Source organism: Cavia porcellus, unplaced genomic scaffold (assembly GCF_034190915.1).
Source record: "Cavia porcellus strain 051 isolate PalLab524CR breed Dunkin Hartley unplaced genomic scaffold, mCavPor4.1 scaffold_3, whole genome shotgun sequence".
In the NCBI taxonomy this organism is placed as follows: Eukaryota; Metazoa; Chordata; class Mammalia; order Rodentia; family Caviidae; genus Cavia; species Cavia porcellus.
The window spans coordinates 70315152-70329406 of NW_026947486.1; the positions used below are offsets into that span (position 1 = coordinate 70315152).

The 14255-nt window shown below is 39.5% G+C and overlaps 1 protein-coding gene across 1 annotated transcript; it reads left to right on the plus strand.

The window, feature by feature from the left end:
* The first annotated feature begins 2091 nt into the window (after positions 1–2091).
* On the plus strand, positions 2092–7707 carry Rtl9 (retrotransposon Gag like 9). The gene is made up of 2 exons (XM_063245626.1): positions 2092–6116; positions 6737–7707. Exons 1-2 carry the CDS (start codon positions 2163–2165, stop codon positions 6851–6853), a joined length of 4071 nt encoding a protein of 1356 aa, XP_063101696.1. The 5' UTR covers positions 2092–2162; the 3' UTR covers positions 6854–7707.
* The last annotated feature ends 6548 nt before the right edge of the window (positions 7708–14255 follow it).

A 14255-nucleotide genomic window follows, 5' to 3' on the forward strand; every position in this document is an offset into this window, starting at 1 on the left:
CTTCAGAGGATATATGTCTCATTTCTTGGGTGAGGACCCTTTCATTCTCATCTCTTTAACTTTGTCAGTATTTTCTCTTTGGGGTGGGCAATGGCATGAGATGTAAGCTAATGGGACTACTAAGGGACTGGAGAAGAAAAGGAGAGTTGCATAGGCCAAGAACAAAGTGGAGTTTCTGGAGGATGCCAAGTGAAAGATTGCTGGAGGCAAATGTCAGAACCAATGTAGAGGCAGGAGTCATGGACCAGAGATCCAGAGAAAGCACTAGCAATTCAGGAAGAGTAGGGTAGGTATGCTGGTGGTCGGGTAAGAGGGACATGGCAGAGAACAGCTGCTGATATTGGTTTTTGCTTTAATGAAACAGAACAAGGGATGTCAATTAGCCAGACTAAAAGAGCTAGGGATGCAGAGGGCACTCTATCCCTCTTCTCAGTAACCGACCAGGTAAGATCTTTCTGAATTTTCTCTGTGGGAAGCTGTGGTATGCTTAGGGATTTTTCTGAAGATGGAGGTTTATAATTGCTCATTTGACTCATATTTCCCATTGCACCAAATATTAGGGTGACCAAAGTGTCTGTAGGGGGCCAGCATATTTCTACAACATTCCATCTTTGGGTTGTCCTGGCTGGAGATAGAGGGAAGGGTCTTGGTAATGTGGCTAAGTGAAGGCAAAAGGTAGATTTTGATAGCATAGTGATGAAGAGTAAGGGGCTGTGGAGTTGTGTAGATCTGAGAAACTATGTGGCTGCAGAAAATTTATTAAGCATCTCTAGGCCTGAATTTTCTCCTTTACCAGATGGACAAAGAGTGCTACTCAAATCTCTTAGTGTTTCTGGGACCAAATAAGGTTACGAAAGGAAAGTGCTTACCAGAGCGCTTGCCATGCAATGCATGCTCAAGAAATGGCTTCTAATTTTTTCATTATTATAGGTGAACAGTACCATAGGATTGATGACTTTTGTGAGATTAACACATAGTAGCCTGTCTTCCATTTTTTGATGTGCTTAATTTATGAGGACATGTCAATCTTGTTTAATATCTGCATTGGTTTCCAAGTTGTATGTCAAAGGGCCATCTCTAGGGCTGCTTATTGGGTGGACTAGTGAAGTGATGCTCTGGGATTATCCATTCCCATATCACCAGAGAATTAAATTTTTTTGTGCTATAGGCTAGGCTTCTCACGAGCCCTAATTTAGGATGTCCTAAAACGAATTGAATGCAGCCTTAGGGATGCCAAAGGCTAGGCAACCCCAAGTTAGAAGGGAGAATCAAAGATATACAGTCTTTAACTGTCATAGTGACTCTTAGTTCCTAATCCTAGCTTATCTGAGAAAGCTGGTTACATGGAAGTAACAATATTGCATAGGACATTATAAGAATAAATAAGATAATCCTTGCAAATTTTGGCAAATTACAGACAGTTTAAAGGTGTGCACAGTTACCTGAAACACAGTGCTATGCAATACTAAGTAAGCATTCAACAGTAGTTATAGTGATAGTTGTTATTAAGAATAATGATGATGATGATAAGCAGAATTTTAGTTTGTGGCATGCTGTTCCCCATCATTGATCGGATAAATGCCTTGCTTTCCTCAAAAGGACCGTCAGGGCCAGCAGAATACTAAAATGAAGATTAAGCCACTGGCATAGTACAATGAGTCCCAGAAACCAAGAGTCATCCAGTTGCAAAGGGCTTTTCATTCCAATTCCGCTAGTACATTGAGTAATTTAAATCCTACTGTAGGACAGACTGTAGTTTAGCAGCCTGCACTTCTCACAACTGGCCAGTAGGTGGTGGTGCCACCTCATTTGATCTGGGCCCGATTTGGCTCTTAGCTGTCGCTGGCATTTACAAATGGAAGTAGTGCCGTGTAACTGGATAGGTTGGTTTGAAAAGGACAATCAAAAGGACTATTTGCTCCAACTTCAGTTATTCGTTGTTGTGCAGTTTATTTAACCTGGCATGTCCATCTTGCCCTACACTTGACAACACACAGAAAGCAGGTCTCCCTTGTGAACCATGTGTTTGTTTCTCAGTCTTCTTAATACTGGCTCTTGACCTCTAAACTTGTTTCCTGTTTACAGATTTTCTTGCCACTGAAGCTGCAGCAGGATCCCTGATGTCATCGCTTTAGAGGCTTCCTGTATCCTATCCTGAAGCCATGGCAGTTCAACATTCACTGCAGTTCAACAACATGCTGAGGGAGGAAAATGTAGACCCCCAAAACATGGGGACATCCTTCTCTAGGCCAATGACAGAGAACAGAGCAGAGGTCCAGATTCTGCCGTCTCATGTACAGTTGTCTATAGTTTCAACTTCAACCTCAGATACTGGAGGGACATCTACACAGATATCTCCAAGCTTTGATACAATGTCTACACTTCTAACGAGAGCACCAAACTCTGGAGCCTCATCCCCACCACCAGTGCCAATCTCAGACTCTGTAACACTGTCTCCACTGCTAATGCCAGCCTCAGATTCTGGGCCATTGTCCCCATTGCTAATGCCAGCCTTGGATTCTGAGGCACTGTCCCCAGTGCTAATGCCTGCCTCAGACTCTGGAGCATTGTCCCCACTGTTGTCCATTTCAGACTATGGATTATTGTCTCCAGGAATGTCTACAGTTCCTGACATTGGGACAATGTCAACATCACTAATGTCCACAGATTATGCAGAGATATCACCACTGGCAGTTACAACTTCATCATCTGATGAAATGTCTATACCTATCATGAGCACCTCATCCTCTGAAACAATGTCCACACCATTAATGCTTGCCCCAGATCCTGGAGAGATATGCCCACTCCCAACTTCAACTATAAATCCTGAAGTTATATCCACACAGTCAACAGCAGCTCCAGTCTCTGAAGCAATGTCCCCATTGCAAATTACAGATGAAGACACTGAAGCAATGTCCAAAGTGCTAATGACTGCCATAGCCTCTGGAGAGATATCTTCACTGCTCATGTCAGACACAGACTCTGAAGCAATATCCTCACTGATAATGTCAGCCTTAGCTTCTGGAGAAACATTAACCCAGTCAGCAAACATGGAAGACTGTGAGGGAATGTCTAACTCATTCATGTCAGGTTTAGACTCTGGAATCATGTCTTCACTGCTAATGTCAGCTTCAGCCTCAGAAACAGTGTCCTCACCACTGTTTTCCATACCAGATGCTGGAGACATGTCCACATTGCCAAATCCAACCCCAGATACTGAGGCAGTGTTAGCCCTAACCTCTGCAGAAATGCATAGCCAACTGATGACAGCCCCAAGCTCTGGAGGAATGTCTCCACAGCTAACACAAAATCTAGACTCTGAAATCATGTCTACTCTGCCAATGAGAGCAACAGTCCCTGCAGTGATGTCCACACTGCCAATGACAGCTTCAGATGCAGAAATAATGTCTACACCACTGCTGAGAACACTGCCCTCTAGCAATATGTCCACAGTGCAAAATATGGCCCCAGCCTCTGGAACAATGTCCATACCACTAATGACAGCCACAAGCTCTGGAATGATGTTCACTGAGAAAATGTCAGCCACAGCTTCTAGAGTTGTGTCAACACAGTCTATGACTGAAACTTCTGGAGCAATGCCCACAGGTTTTATGACAGCCACAGCCAGTGGAGAAATGTCCACACAGAAAATGAAAGCCCTAGACTCTGGAGTGATATCCACACACCCAGTTGCAACCACAACATCTGAAACAATGTCTGTGCTACAACCAGTAGTCATAACCTCTGGGTCAGTGTCCACACAGCAAACCAGAGCCTCCTTCTCTGGGGCAATATCCATGTCACAGATGAGAACTACAGCCTTAGGACTAACATCTTCACAACAAATAAGAGCCACAGCCTCTGGATCAATGTCCATTCCAGTAAAAACATGCAAAGCCTCTGAATCAGTGTCCCCACTGTTAATGGGAGACACAGCCTTGGGAGAGATGTCCGTGCCACAAATGAGAGCTCCAGCTTCTGGAGCATTGCCCAAGCCACTAATGATATCCAAACCTTCTGAAACAATGTTTATGCAGCAGATGACAACTGCAGCTTCTAGAGAAATGTCTTCTTTGCTAATGAGGGACACAACGTCTGGAGCTCTGTCCTTGCCACAAATGACAGACATAGCCTCAGAAGGGATGTCCACACTGCTAATGAGAGCCACAGACTCTGGGGCATTGTCGACATCACAAATAACTGCCACAGCATCTGGAGCTATGTCCATGCCTCTTCTGAGAGCCCCAGGCCCTGTAGGAATGTCCACATCACTAACAAGAGCCACAGGCTATGGGAACACCCAAGATTCTGGAGAGATACCCACATCACTCACGAGATCCATGATCTCTGGAGGGGTACAGATGAGATCCTGTGCCTCTGGATTGGTGCCCACACCACCACAGAGAGCCTCAGAGTCCGGAGAATTTTCCACATTGCTCACAAGAGTCTCATCCTCTGGAGAGAGTTCTCTTCCCTTGAGAGCCCTGGCTTCTACAGAAATAGTGACACCTCCAAGAGCCTCAGCTTATGAAACAATATCTGTTCCACAAATGACAACCACAGCCTCTGGAGTGATATCCATGCCACAGATGAAGCCTTCAGTCTCTGGAGCAACATCCACACCAATAACGAGATTTACAGCATCTGGAGGGATGTTCATGTCTCAAGAGTCATCCACAGCTTCTGGAGGGATATCTTTGCCAGTAATGGGAATCCCGGTCTCTAGCACTTCTTCCACACTACAAATGGTACCTACAGCTTCTGGAGACATGCACATACTCCCAATGAGAGTACCAGGCTCTGGAATGACACCCCTACCACAAGTTAGTGCACCAGCCTCCGGAACTATGTTCACACCACTAGGGAGATTCTCAGCCTCTGGAGCTGTGTCAGCAGAGTTAATGAACGCTCCAGCCACTGGAAAGATGCCTACTGCACAAATGACAGCCATGGCCTCTGAAGAGATATCCAACCCAATAACGAGACCCATGCCCTCTGGAATAATGCCCATGCCTTTGAAGTCGGCCATTGATTCTGGAGAAATGTCTAAGCCTTTAATGAAAACCATGGCTTCTGGAGCAATGCCAACACTAAAAACCAAAGTCAAAAGCTCCAGATCTATGGCCTTGCCACAAATGAAGGACAGAGCTTCTGGAGGAATAGCTAAGTCACCCATGACAGTACCAGCTTCTGGAACAATGTCTACACAACTAATGAGATTCACAGACTCTAGAGGCATATCCACACCACAGATGACAGCTACGGAACCTGGAGTGATGTCTACATCACTCATGAGGGCTCCAGACCCTGGAGTAATGACAATACCACGAACAGCCTTTGGAGCGATGTCCACTCTGGAAATCAAAGCGACAGACTCTGGAGAGGCATCTACCTCACATACCAACATCACAGCCTCTGAATCTAGGGCAATACCACGCATGACTGGCAGAACCCCTGAAACAACAAACCCACCACCAGAGAAAGTGCCATCCTTTGGAATGTTGACTCCAGGACTTTGTTACCTCTTAGAGGAGCAGGAAGCAATCCGAGGTTCATGCTCAGTGGAGGAGGAGAAGGATATTGACGAGGAAAAACAAATGAGGAGGTTTTTGGACGATTCAGAGAAAATGGCATTTCTGGTGTCTCTTCATCTGGGTGCAGCAGAGAGGTGGTCCATCTTGCAGATGGAGGTAGGAAACACCTCAGATGAAAATAAATCATTCCTGAGCAGAGCACAAGGCTTATATGACTCCCTGTCTGAGATAGACATCCTCAGTGCCGTTCTTTGTCATCCCAAGCAGGGCCAGAAGTCAGTCAGGCAGTATGCCACTGACTTCCTGTTGTTGGCCCGAAATGTGTCTTGGTCTGACGCCATTCTACAGGCTAGGTTTCTGGAAGGACTTTCAGAAGCTGTTACCACAAAAATGGGTCAGATCTTCCTGAAGGTGGCTGGTAGCCTAAAAGAACTGATAGACAGATCTCTCTACATAGAGTGCCAGCTGGCAGAGGAAAAGGGCTCCTTGGGCAAACCAAGCCAGGTTCTGCCGACAGCCTGTAAGCGGAATAATGAGGAGGCCATGGAGAATGAACAGAGCTCTCAGCAGCAGACTGAGGAGGTAATGATGGGGAAATAGATTCAATGTCTTTGAAGTGAAAAATAAGGAGGTAATGATGGGAAATACACTTTGCTCTTTTGAGTGGAATTAAGGAAGAGGCAAGAGGGAGGTATTGTATCCCAAGACCATACATTTGTCTTCTACTTCTACTCAAAGTTTTATCAGTGAGCATGAATATGCAGTTAGTTAGGATGTATTAGATATTTTCAGGCATAGCATCCAACCCCAGGTACTGAGGCCTTTGCTGGGTACAGTAGTAAATCTTCTGATTATAAGGGTGCTAGTCTGGACTCAAACCCATCTCTTTACTTACTCCAAGTCGATCCAAATCTAAGGGAGGGGGTGTCTTCTTTTAAAAGTGGTGCTGGTGAACCAGTGGCATGCATGCCACAACTGGCTGTTGTCACTGAAAGCTCTAAAAAGTTTGCCATCACTTTGTTAGAAGTAGATCTTAGCTACAGCCATATATATTGTGGGCTCAGGCCACTAGGGAATTTGGTTATCCTTGGTCATGCTTACCAAGTAAATTAGGTAAGATCTCTGGCTGAATTTAACCAGGTAGAATGTCCTTTTTCATAGGAAGTATGGCTCTTACCTCTGGTGTTTTCTCTTAGCCCCAGCACCAACATGTTTCCAAACGCTGTTACTACCTGAAAGAGCATGGAGATCCTCAAAAGGGTCTTCGTGACCACCTTCAACAGAGCACAGGCCATCAGAAGACTTCCACCAACGAGTAATGTTCCCTGGATTCCTCTCCTATGATATCTGGCTTGGCTGCTAACTTGAAGACTGGTTCCAGGATCCATATCATTCAACTACATCATAAACCTCATTGCTTTTACCCACCCACCTTCCTATCCAGGCACATCTCACCTTACCTCCCACTTGGCTGCCTGGACCTTGTCTTTCATGCACTTGCCTGTGACTTGCTCCAACAATCAGAGTGTGAACTGTAATAGTGTATGGTGTGTAAGCTTCTAAACATCCATCATCATCAAGGCTAGTCCTAGTTGTTGGAAGAAGTCCAGGCAGGAGAAATCATTTCCTACCTCACAAACACTTGCCATGTGTCTTGCCATGTGTCATCAGGCAAACTTGAGAAAACTCTTGTCTCACTCCACCTGCAAGGAGAGCCTATAAAGATAGAGATACCCACTCGTATATCACCTTTTAAAACCAGTGGATTTGCTTCTATGTGCCCCTCCTTATTGCACCTAAAATGTGTCTTCAGGGTCCTTTCTTGGTTTATAGTTACCACTTTGAATCATTTGCCTTGACCAATACTAGTACTACTACTACTAGTAATAGTAATGACTAACAGTTATTGATAATGTACCATGTAACAGGTGCTGGGATAAACTCCTGACAAGCACCATCTCATTACACTGTTAGAGTGACCTAACTTTTTCCTGTGTTAGCTTCTGTTCTCTTGATGGATTGTTTATGGCCCTTGTCTTGTCCTTCAGTGTGGAATCTTTAGCTCTGATCTCCGAGTGGTGCCTCAGCTGTTAATTGCCCTCATTCACTTTGGCTGTTGTGCTTTGTGGCCATCACTGTTTATAAAAGTCTTGATCTCTAAGCTGGCATAGATAGAGCATAATATGCTCACTGCTCAGTGTTTACTTTCAGGTGGTGGAATTATGGGTATTTTTTTGAATTTTCTTTCTATTTCTCTGTATTCCAGTTTCTCTACAGTAAACATATATTACATTTGTAAACATAAAAATAAATAAAAATCATTTATAAAAAAGAATTAATCACAACTATTAGAATTTGATTTATTGAGTCCATTCATCTAACATTAATTATCTAACATGTGTAAGCCTCTGTTTGGGAGACAGACATATAAGATCCTTGCTTATACAAAAATTCCATCCAAATTAAGGGGGGAAGATGGAAAATCAGCAAAACATACTTAAATCAGATGAAATTGTTGTGAAGAAAGCATGATAATAGGAAATTTGGTATAAATACTGATTTATTTATTCAACAATAGTACATGTAATTGGGTCCCTTGGATATCTTATAGAAGACAGTGGAAGTGACATAATTGGAAACATTTTAGAAAGCAAACTTGGCAATAGTTTGGAAGTAGGATTAAGGAAGAGATTAGACATAACTGAATCCCTATTACAAGCCTGGATGGCTGGCTGGCCAGATGATACAATCTAGGGCAGTGGCAATGAGGTGAAAGTACAGGGGCAGAGCCCAAACCCCCTCTGGAGACTCAATTATACTGCTCCACTACCCTAAACATTAGGTGGGATGCTAGGAAAAGAAAATTTATCCTTCAGGAAAACAAAGATTGACAGAAAAATTGGCAGCTTTGTGGTACTGTATATGACAATCTGGGGGTTCCTGCAGTTGCTTCAATCACCGATGCTGTTGACTCAGGAAAAAGAGGGCAAGATGAATTGGGCAGCACAAATTTTAGGTGGGGCTAACAACTGGCCTGGGACCCATGGTTTCTTCCTTTTCTTGGTGCCTATTGGTTTACATCTGACTAAGCCCAGACCCAAATGGAGTGTGACCTTCCATGTACTGCTAGCATTGCTCTTAGTACAGGAAAACACTGTCTAGTTTGCTCTACTGAAAAAGAAATTGTTGATAACAGAAACCACAGCTCATGTTTATAAAATGTATACAGAAAGGAAGAATATTAAAAATGAAATTAATTTTCTTGTAGCCATGATAATAAAGAAAAATAACAATTATTTTATTTTTTTCACCTGTCATTCATCTTCCTTTTTGGTTTTGCTCCGCCTCTCCTGCAAACTAGCATTACTAGAGGTAAATGGAATAAATGAGGTCCAACTATATCTGGTCAGAAGACAGTCCCTAATCTATCCACCTAAAGGTTATATTTAGAAATGCTTCAAGAGCTACTCAGCATGTAGGTGGACTTGACCTATCACATACACAAGAACTTGAGGTAAATTTATCTGCTGGAAAATGATGTTTCAAGTTTTTCTAGGTCTCACTAACCCATGGGCAAGAAAAGGTCACATAAGCAAGAAAAACTTAGATGTTACCAACTCCTTTCCCCACTTGTTTATTACAAAACCTCAATTACTTGAAGGTTTCCTCCATGACATTGAAGATACCAGGAATTTCACATGGTCTGAAATACTCCGTGCCTGTTCTTCTTTTACTCTTTCTTTAAAAAATTCTTTTAATTTTTATAATCAATTTTATACCACACACACACACACACACACACACACACACACACACACACACGGATTACATTCTTCATATGGAATTTGCCTTTGTGCATAATATATCTTGATTCTTTTTCCCCCCCAATTCTCTCCTCTACTTGCAATCCATCTTCTTCTCCTTACTTAAAATGGCTTTCCCCCCAATTTTCCTGCTATTCTCTTTTTCCTTTTGTGTTCCTTTTTCCTTCTTGTCTCCCTAGTTCCTCTTCCCACTTGAACATTTTCTTCCTATTTTCCATTATACGTCATACATTTTTGTCCTTATTTACCCTTTAGGTTTCTCACACAAGAGAAACAATGTGATATTTAAGCATGTATGTCCAATTTATTTTACTTAAGAGTATGGTCTCAAGGTCCATCCATTTGCCTAGAAATGTCTCAAGTTTATCTCTTATTTATGGAAGAGTAGTATTTGATTGTATAAAAAAGCTCATCTTCTTTATCCGTTCATTCATCCACTGATGGATATGTGGGCTGTTTCTAAGATTTAGCTATTGCAAATTTTTCTATAGATATACATGTGCATATATTTCTGTGATATGATTCTTTCTGGAATATACCTAGAAGTGGAATGTCTTGATCAAATGGAACTTCTAGTTTTAGTTTTTTTGAGAGATCTCCACATTCATTTCCACAGTGGTCACACCAACCTACATTCTCTTCAAAAGTGAACAAGGGTTCCATATTCCCAGTAGCATCATCAGCAGTTGCTATTCGTTGATTTCCTTATGGGGTAAGATGGACTGTAGGCATAGTTTTAATTTGCATTTCTTGAGTGACCAGTGATGAATATTTTTTATGCATTTATTTGCATAAAAATACTTTTACTTCTTCAACTGAGAATTGTGTATTCATTTCAGATTCCTATTTTTGGATTTGGTCTTTAAATTGCAGAAGTCTTATTTTATTGAGTTCTTTTAACTTTTAAAAAATTTTATTTTAAAGAGAATAAAATGAAGGAAAATAAAGCAGAGTAATGCCAATCAAAACAAAACAGTATAAGTGACACATGAGTTCAAAACAAGATAATAGGAAATCAACAATGATTACTCATAATGCTTCTTATTGTCTTTAGAATAGCTGCCCATACCTTCAGACACAGTAAAATCAAACAAAACAGAACATAATAGAACCAATTAAACAAAACAATGAATGAAATACAGGACTTCAAAATAAGATAATAGTAAATCCAAAATGGCTACCATAATATATCCTGTTATCTTTGAAATAGCTGCCCATGCCATCAGATATAATAAAATTAAACAAGATAAAGCAGAATAAAATCCAACCAAACAAAGCAATGAAAACGATACAGGACTTTGAAACAAGATAATAGGGAATTAACAATGTTTGCCTTCTTCAGAAGGAAATCCCCCATAGATGCTACACTGCACACCACCATCCTTCAAACAGATGATCACACTACCAGCTTCAGGCTTTCAAAGTCAATAAAACACTAAACACTACAATCAGTAAGCTGTATTTCACCTCATTAACTATCATCACACCTTCGGTCTCCGTGGACAAGCCAGTCACTCGCAATGGGAAGGGGAGGGAATGTTGAATTTTCCTGTCTCCCTGCCCATGTGCTGGAAGGGTTGATGTCTGGCTCCCCCCCAGTCAGCCTGTATATGTTGCCTACTCACAGAAGGTTTTAGCTTCTTGTTTTTCTCTCCCATAGTCTACAAATGGCGCCAACTCACAGGAGGTCATAGCTTCTTGATGACTTCTATTTATTGAGTTCTTTATTCTAGATATTAGTCCTTTGTCTGAGGAACAGCTGAAAAACTTCTTCACTCTATGAATTATCTATGCACTTTGTTGATGATTTCCTTTGCTGTGAAAAAGCATTTTAATGTGAGATTCCAGTAATTAATTCTTTTTAATATTTCCCACATGATCAGTGTTTTATTGATAAAATCTTTGCTTATACCTATGCCTCCAAGAGTTCTACCTTTTCTAATTTCCCACAGATTTAGTGTTTCTCTTTTAATATTTAGATCTTTGATCCATTTTGATTTTGGTTTAGTTCATGGTGAGATATATGGGTCTACAGTTAATTTTTGGCATGTAGAAAGCCAACTTTTGCTGAACCATTTGTTAAAGAGGCTATCTTCTCCAATGATGATTAGGTATTTTTTTTCTAGGCATAATGCTGCTTCTATCATGGCAACTTTGTTGTATAATTTCAAGTCAGAAATTTTGATGTCCCTGCCTTGACTTCATTGCCCAGAATTGCTTTTGCTATTATAGATCTCTTCCAGTTCCAAATGAATTTTAGGACTGTACTTTGTACTTCTATGAGGTACGATATTGTTATTTTGATGGGTATCACACTAAATATGTATGACAATTTTGGAAGTATAGCCATTTTCACTTTATTGGTTCTTCCCACCCACGAATAATGGATAACTTTTCATTTTCTATTCTCTTTCTCTCTCTCTTTTTTTTTTTTGGTCAGGAATCAAACTCAGGACCTTGTCCTTGCCAGGCAGGTGCTGTGCCACTGAACTATATCTGCATCTCTATTGTTTCATTTTATGATGTCCTTTAAAATTTTCTTTTTCAGAATATTGTAGTTTTCTTTTTCTCTTTCTTTTTCTTTCTTTCTTTCTTTCTTTCTTTCTTTCTTTCTTTCTTTCTTTCTGTTTCTTTCTTTCTTTCTTTCTTTCTTTCTTTCTTTCTTTCTTTCTTTTTCTTTTCTTTTTTTTTTTTTCGTCCTGGGGATTGAACTCACAACATTGTGCTTGCCAGGCAGCCATTTATGCCACTGAGCTAAATCCCCAGCAATACTGTAGTTTTCAATGTAAAGTTTTTTTTTTACTTCTTTTAAATTGGTTCCTAAGTATTTTATTTTCTTTGATGGTATCGTGAAAAGTGTGATTTCCCTAGCTTCTCTCAGTTAGTTTGTTATCTATGTACAGGAAAGCTATTTATTGATTTTGGAGTGTTGATTTTGTTTTCAGCTATGCTACTGAATTTGGTTATTAAATCTGGACTTCTTTAGATGAAATTTTGGTGGGCTTCTATGTAGTATTATATCAACTGCAAATAATCTTTCAAAGAACCAGACTTTGAATTATTGATTATTTGTATTGCTTTCTTAGTCTCAATTGCATTATTTTATGCTCTGATTTTTATAATTTACTGCATTGTATCTGCTTGCTCTTCTTTTTCTAATAGTTTTAGGTGCAAAATTAGGTTGTTTATTTGTACTTACTCTGTTTTTCTGATGTGGGAATTCACTGCTATAAATTTCTCTCACCATACATTCTGGTATGTTGTATTGTCACTATAATTTAATTATAGAAACGGTCTAATTATTTCTTTATTTGTGACCTATTGGTTGACAAAGTGGGTGGTGTTTAATTTCCATGTGGTTATTCAGAAATTTTTTGAGCTCTTTTGCCATTCATTTCCCATTTCATTGCACTATTATCTGAGAATATGCATGGCATAATTTCAATTGCTCTGCATTTGCTTATGCATGTTCTGTGGGAAAAGACTTAAGACAACTCACACTTCATACAAAATGTGCTACATATAGAGCTAATCTGAACATGTGGGACCCAGTGAAATTTAAGGAAAAGAAGCCCCCACCCTATGACAGCCTTTGCTCAAAATTTTGCTGTTCTAAGCACTAAGGTGTGAGTACTGAATAACCTGACCCTTGCTTTCCCACAAGTTTCTCTAATATATTAATTTTTTGGTAATAGCTTTATTAAGATAAAATTCATACGCCATATAATCCACCCATTTAAAGTATATAATTAGATGTTTTTAGTATTCTTATATGTTTGGGCAATCATCACCATAGTTTAACTTTAAAATATTCTCATTATACACACAAAAAAACTTCTATCCATTAAGTAGTCACTACCCATTTGTCTCTTCCCCAAGCTCCTTGAATCCATTAATCTATATTCAGTATTTATAGGTTTACTTAAATGGAATATTATTTTTTATTTTAAAAACAAAAAATGGTGCAGAATTTCAAAACAAAATAATAAGAGATTATCACTGATTAATATAATGCTTATTGTTATCTTCAAAGTAGTTGTTCAAATTACAAGACTCTTATGTGTATTTTATGACTATCTTCTTTAAGTTTAATGTTTTCAAGGTCCATCCAAGTTGTAACATGTATTGGAACTTTATTCCTTTTTGTAGTTGAATAACGTTTCATTGTATGCCTATATTTCTTTTGTTTATACATTATTGACCAGTAGGCATTTAGGTTGTCTCCAAATTTTGCTTATTATGAATATTGTTGCTATGAACATTCACGTACAAGTTTTTGTGTGAAAACATATTTTAATTTACTAAGTCTATTTCTAGGAGTAGAATTACTGGAGTAAGTTGTAACTTTGATTTTGCATACTGCTGAATTGCTTTCTAAAGTAGCTATTTATTTTCATTTTGCACCAGCAATGTGAGGTTCTTTTTAAAATTTTTTTTATTTTAAAGAGATTAAGACAAAAGATGACATAACAAAGCAGATCAGAACAGAACAATGTAAGCAACATAGTATTTCACCACAAGACAACCAGTAAATAACAGTAAGTAAAATAATGTCTCTTTCTTTGAAATGGTTGAGCATACTTCATATACAATAGTATCAAACATAACAATATAGTATAAAACCATTCAAGAGAATGAAAATATTATAAAGCATTCAAACCGCATAACAGAGAATGAACAATGGCTACTTTATGATCTCATTTTCCGTGGAAAATTTGTTTATATTATCATACATAATAAAAAAATCCAATAAGATACAATATGATAGAACCAATGGAAACAGAAGAACAAAAGCATGGTAGGACTTCAGAGTAAGATGATATTAAATTATCACTGGCTATTATAATGTCTTGTTTTCCTCAAAATAACTGTTCATATTATCACAGAAAATAAATCT

Coding starts and splice junctions, on each gene's coding strand:
- Rtl9 (XM_063245626.1), top strand. CDS start 2,163: ATGGCAGTTCAACATTCACTGCAGTTCAACAACATGCTGAGGGAGGAA. Junction 6,117..6,736: donor CTCAGCAGCAGACTGAGGAG/GTAATGATGGGG, acceptor TCTTAGCCCCAG/CACCAACATGTTTCCAAACG.